The sequence below is a fragment of the Eptatretus burgeri genome, chromosome 8 (genome assembly GCF_056783735.1).
Source record: "Eptatretus burgeri isolate ZD-2024b chromosome 8, Ebu_testis_v1, whole genome shotgun sequence".
Classification (NCBI taxonomy): domain Eukaryota; kingdom Metazoa; phylum Chordata; class Myxini; order Myxiniformes; family Myxinidae; genus Eptatretus; species Eptatretus burgeri.
Genome location: NC_140968.1, coordinates 20,610,212 through 20,616,211, shown reverse-complemented (window position 1 = coordinate 20,616,211; position 6,000 = coordinate 20,610,212). Strand labels below are relative to the sequence as shown.

At 41.7% G+C, this 6,000-nt stretch overlaps 1 protein-coding gene across 2 annotated transcripts in view; it reads right to left on the bottom strand.

Moving 5' to 3' along the window:
• Positions 1-2,621: 2,621 nt before the first annotated feature.
• The window catches only part of LOC147021262 (signal-transducing adaptor protein 1-like), a 74,936-nt gene continuing 71,557 nt past the window's right edge, over positions 2,622-6,000 (bottom strand). For both annotated transcript variants that reach the window (XM_085891073.1, XM_085891074.1), the window contains one exon: positions 2,622-5,420. In XM_085891073.1, coding sequence (XP_085747199.1) covers positions 5,401-5,420 — 20 coding nt within the window. In that variant the 3' untranslated portion in view covers positions 2,622-5,400. The remainder of the gene's footprint in view (positions 5,421-6,000) is intronic.

Genomic DNA, 6,000 nt, shown 5'->3' with positions numbered 1-6,000 from the left:
AGCACACACAGGTAGCCTTTGCTAGAGATGTGCGTTCACTCACTCAAGTCATGGGGGAGATGGGCAACCTATTTTGTGATGACAGCAAGGATCTCCTGGTGCTAGACAGCAGAGACCTGGCAGACCCAGCAGTTATCAATACTGTACGCCAGATCGAGAAGCTGGGACAAGAACCGCATGACTCCTATGTCCATGAGAGACTTATCAACCAGACAAAGACCATCACCGACCCAATCAAGAGAAACAACCTCCCTCTCTTCAGCCGACCTCCAGTCAGAGAGAAGTCAAGAGCACAGCTGCAGGTTTCATCTCTGAAGAACGACTGCTCCCTGTTCTCCAGGTTGTTCATTGCGTCCCAGATACGTGATGGAGATCTTGATGAGTTCTTCGCACATGAGAACCAAGCATGTCCCCTGCACCGTCACACATGGGCAAGATGAGACTTGGAACAAAGTCTGATCTGGTTGGCTGCTTAGAAGATCTGGTCCCTCCACAGGAGAATGCTGCTGCTGCTGCTAGTCCAGCAGTTGAAGTCATCATCCTTGATGGTGCAGCGATCATCAGTATGCTGCCACCTGGCACAGCAAAGACCTTCAACGAGTATGCATCAGAAGTATTCTTGCCATACATCACATCTCAGCTGCAGCATACGAGCAGGATGGATATTGTCTGGGATGAATACCTCACAGACAGTTTGAAGGCAGACACTAGGAAGAAGCGAGGCAAAGGCATCATGAGACGAGTCGAGCCATCTTGTTCCATTCCTGGAAACTCGCAGACCTTTCTTCGCACAGATGAGAACAAGATGGAGTTGTTTGACTTCCTAGCCACCAGAGTAGCAACAACAGACACAGACAAACAAGCCATCAGCACCCACCACAAAGATGTGGTTTGTACGCAGGCCCGAGATGTTGCTGGTCTTGCACCTTGTAGTCATGAAGAGGCTGACACAAGAATGCTACTCCATGCTGAAGACGCTGTGAGGCAGGGATACAGCAAAGTGTCGATCCGTACAGTAGACACTGATGTCGTAGTCCTTGCGGTGACAGCAGCTGGACGTCTGGACATTGATGAGCTCTGGGTTGCTTTTGGCACAGGAAAGAACTTCAGGTTCTTGGCAGCTCACGAGATGTCTGTGGCACTGGGACCTAACAAGTGTCGAGGTTTGCCATTCTTCCATGCCCTCACTGGATGCGACACCGTTTCAAGCTTCGGAGGCAGGGGGAAGAAAAAAGTATGGGAAACCTGGAAAGCCTGTGATGAGGTCACTGATGTCACTGCAGCATTCTGTGCCTTGGCTGCCACGCCAACTCCTTCAGCCATAGATGACCACATGGATGCACTGGAGCGTTTTGTTGCTGTGCTCTATGATCGCACCAGTAGCCAAGAACGTGTCAATGAGTGTCGCAAGCATCTGTTCACCCAGAATGGCAGATCAATCGATGCTCTCCCACCAACTCGTGAAGCCCTGAAACAGCACATCAAGAGAGCTACCTACCAAGCGGCTACTGTTGGGACCAGATAATGGTGTCCACATCAGAGCTCCCATCGCCCAGTGACTGGGGGTGGGTTCACACCGATAATGGCTGGGACATATACTGGACAACCCTCCCAGAGGAAACTGAGGCATGTCGGCAACTACTAAGGTGTGGCTGCAAAAAGGGATGCAGAGGACAGTGCAAGTGTGTCAAGGCTGCACTCCAGTGCACAGCTCTACGTCACTGTGGTGGGGAGTGTACAAGAGAGTAGAACTGGGACAAGAGAGATCGCAGATGATAATTATGTAACATGTACACATGTATCCATGCATCGTAGTAGACTCTGTTACGTGGATCTAGAGGTTCCACTGTATAATTTTGACTCTGTAAGTTGATGTTAGGATCAAACAGAAGCACTTCCTCTGAATTCAAGAGTGTTAAATGAACAACAGTCATTCCATGGTGATTGATAACAGTTTTTTGAAGAGTTTGTTGTAGAAAACCATCCAAAAGTGCAAAAATGCACCAAAAAATGACCAAATAAATGGTTTATTCACGCTTTGTCACCTTAATTTGCTATTTCTTATTTGCTAGAATCTATATTTAGTTAAATAAAACCACTGGTATGCTTCTTAAATATAGTTGTATCCACATGTGTCCTCCTTGTACAACACAAAATCGGCTATTTTGTAAAATGGCCGCCATTTTGGCTCTGGGAAGAATCTGGAATGTCCCTATATCCAAAAATCTTTGTAAGATACTGCCCTAGCAGTGTGCCCAATTTCATGCTTGTATCACTAAAGGCACATTTTTTTCACATATCTGCCGGACTATTACTAGTGTATATGTATATATATATATATATATATATATATATATATATATATATATATATATATATATATATGTATATGTATATATGTATATATGTATATATATATATATATATATATATATATATATATATATATGTATATATATGTATATATATATATATATGTATATATATGTATATATATATATATATGTATATATATATACATATATATACATATATATATATATATACATATATATATATATATATGTGTGTATATACATTATCAAACTTCACCCTCTAGTACAAGTTGATGCTCACACTCATTTGTTTCAGTCCACCACTTTATTACAGCCTTTTTTTTAATCTTCCACACATTTCGAAAGAATAACAGAGTTCGATGCAGGTTGACTTAGATGTGAATCAATAAATAAGCACAAACACTGTCATCACATGATCTTAAATTCAGAGAACAATCAGCTTGACAACAATCATAAAAAGATGAATGTGTAAGGAAAAGCATTTCAAACATGAACCTCAATAATAAGAAAAAAAAAGTCCCACAAAGCGTTTTGTTACAGAAAGAGTTAAATTTCTCATTTAAATAATATTTTTCAAAATATTATTTATTGTGCCTTCGTGTTCTTATTACATCGGATCACGTGAGCACACTTTCAGTTATGGATAACCTGTCGGAGATCACATTCAGAACCTGAAAATACACAAGTCTCTTGGGCATACTAATTTTTTCGGTTAATTTTTCAATTTAAAAAAACACGCACAAACATTTAAAATTAAATAAATGTGGGGGAAAAAGACAAACATTTTGTGTACACTTATATAATATTATAAAATGCCACTTGGGAATTCGTTGCTTGTCGACTCCCTCGGCCTCTCCCTGGGAAGTGAATCGATCTACTTTGATGTACGATTACGTGAACGTCGCCAGGAATGCAGAAGGGTTTTCCCAAAGACAGAAATTTAACTAAAATGTGAAAAAAACGTAAAAATAAGCAAATTCATGATTCAGGGCAAATAGTTTTTGTAAGATGTGTATGTAAAAGAATGTGGAAATGTTGGTCGCTCAACAACTTATGCAAAGCAAGTTCTAAGGCAAAAGCTACAATCCCCGCAACAATGATATAATTTTGTTTCTTCGTTAGTTACGCAGGGCATCTTAAAAGGTGGTGCATTACAGGCCTTTGGGCTATTTAGTCTAGGTTCGATTCCCGACCCGATTATAAACTGTTTGATCGGTGCTTCACAAGCCAGGAGTTGCATGTAACAAAGGGTGTCGTCCCTCGGACGCTCCACCTGCGAGCATTAGTTGAAGATCCTGCGGTGTCTTTCGACCGATAGGTGGTTTATCAGCAGCCAATTCCAAATTCCTGCACAAGTCAGCTCCAGGCCAACTTCAGGCCTGGTCAGTCGGTTTGTGGAAGACTTGGGCCAATCATAAATTCTTTAGCAGACAAGGGGATGCCGACAGGTGGGGACATGGTATATGGTGAGGATGATTAATCGCTGGCCGAAACACAATGTAAAAAAAAAAAAACATATTTGAAGCTTTTACAACCTTCTTGCTCTTCTGATCATTTTGTCATTTACACCCAACTGAAGTAGCCATCTCCTTTGCTGCTTGGCAACGACTGCCGTTGACGACCTCTTCGTATTGCACTATTGAACTTCCACACCTATGATGGGAGTCCAGCGAGGACATGTTACTTGACCGTCCTATGATACTAAGGTAGCAATTTAGTAGTCATTGGTCAGAAAATCAGGATAAGCATTTGCAGCCTGCTTGAAGTACCAACATATATTAGCTTGCAATTTTACAACCAGGTACTTGAACTCATTTGAGGACACCATTGTGCAGATTTCGGCGTAACATCGTTGTGGAAAGGTTGTTCCCTGCAGTGAGACCACCTCTTGCATTATTCACCAAACTTTGATGCTGTGGTATGTTCAGCACTCAAATGTGGGAATATTTCTCCATCCTGAATAACTACCACACCATGGACAGCATTTTCTAAGCAGACTCCTTTACCCCAAATATCACCCCAAGCATTCCGATGCAATCCTTCTTGTGCATTACCAAAGGTTCAACAAACGGTGTCACTCACAACTGGAGATAAATTATCTTTCTTTCTTCGTTCTTCTGTTATAGTCTTCATAATGTTCAATGGCAAGCCTTGCTTTGTCATCATCATCATCATTATCATCATCATCATCATCATCATATAGTCTATGCACAGCGTTGGTGCTGCCAAAGCAGTGACTAAGCTACAATTCAGGTCGGGTCGCCACTCCGACTCAGGAAGTCAGAGCAGGCGATAGCTAAGCCACTCTTCACAATTTAACATCCACAGACTATTGCCAGAAGATGGAACTCTCAGTTTAACGTCCATTGATGAATCACGCTGCCTGTGAAGCACCGGGATGACAGGTACATATCTGGATCGGGATTCAAACCCAGGCAAGACAGCGAAGAGGCGAGTGTGCACACCTGCAGGCCATCCTGCCAGCCCCTTGCTTTGTTGGGATTTCAATAGGAATCTATTTGGTGAGCCATTGCCTATACATAGCACTGGGTTATCAAGCATGATACGAGGCAGCTCCGAAGGAATCGGCCGCTAGATAGTCACTTTGCCAACATCTGGAGATACCGGTGCAATGACTGGAACCATTCTTGCAGTGTTACTGATAACATCACAATTTTTATAAATACAAGGGCAGAGAGAGCACAATTTAAAGCAATATATTATATATATATATATATATATATATATATATATATATATATATATATATATATATATATATATTAAAGATACAAAATAACAGCAAACAGAAAGATCACAATAACATGTTAAGGTTCCAAAATGCCCCTCTGTTTTCTCAAAAAAAAAAGTGTCAACATACAGGTGGCAACACAATACAGGTTGTTCCGTTGCAACTACACTATTCTGCCTTTGCGTGGAAACTTTTGACTTTTCACCTTATTGTTGTCAACATAACGACTGTAGTGTGCAATGGAATGTTTGGGCGTTGCCAACAGTGAAACAGGATTTTCTTCCATTGCATCATCCCAGGAGCATATTCAAATCACTTTGAAGTTTTATTGACTGTGAAAGAGAAAAATAAACAATGAGTGCGGTGGTACATGTAGGTAGGGTAAATGAACTTAGTTGCTAGTCAGCAAGGTTGAATGACAAAAGAGAAGAAAAGAAACACTGACGCAAGATGACTTGGTTGTTACTTAGTAAACAGGTCGCCTGGTGTTGACTTAGCCGTTAGGGTGGCTGGCTTGGGATCTTAAGGTCCTGAGTTCGAGAGCCCTGTTATATACCCGTTGAATTAACACTAGGTGGGTTGACTCAGCCTGTCATCCTTCTGAGGTTGGAAAAATGAGTACCATTGTACTGGTATAGGGGAACAGCCATGTCCTCAGCCAATGATGCTACCTGCTGCTGTGTGCTGCATGTGTAAGAGGAGAGTAAACAGGTTATATGACTTTTACTTCAAAAGAGTACTCTTAAGTGAGTGTGCTGTATGTGTCGGTAAAGGTGACTTTGGTTAAAGTTGAGGTGTTTTGTGCACGTGTCGATTGACGCCTTCGAAGGTGAAGCTGCAAAGTTGATTCAAATTTGCTGGCCCGTTGACTCAGGTGTGTAAGACTAAGCCGATTGATGGTAAGGGAATGGA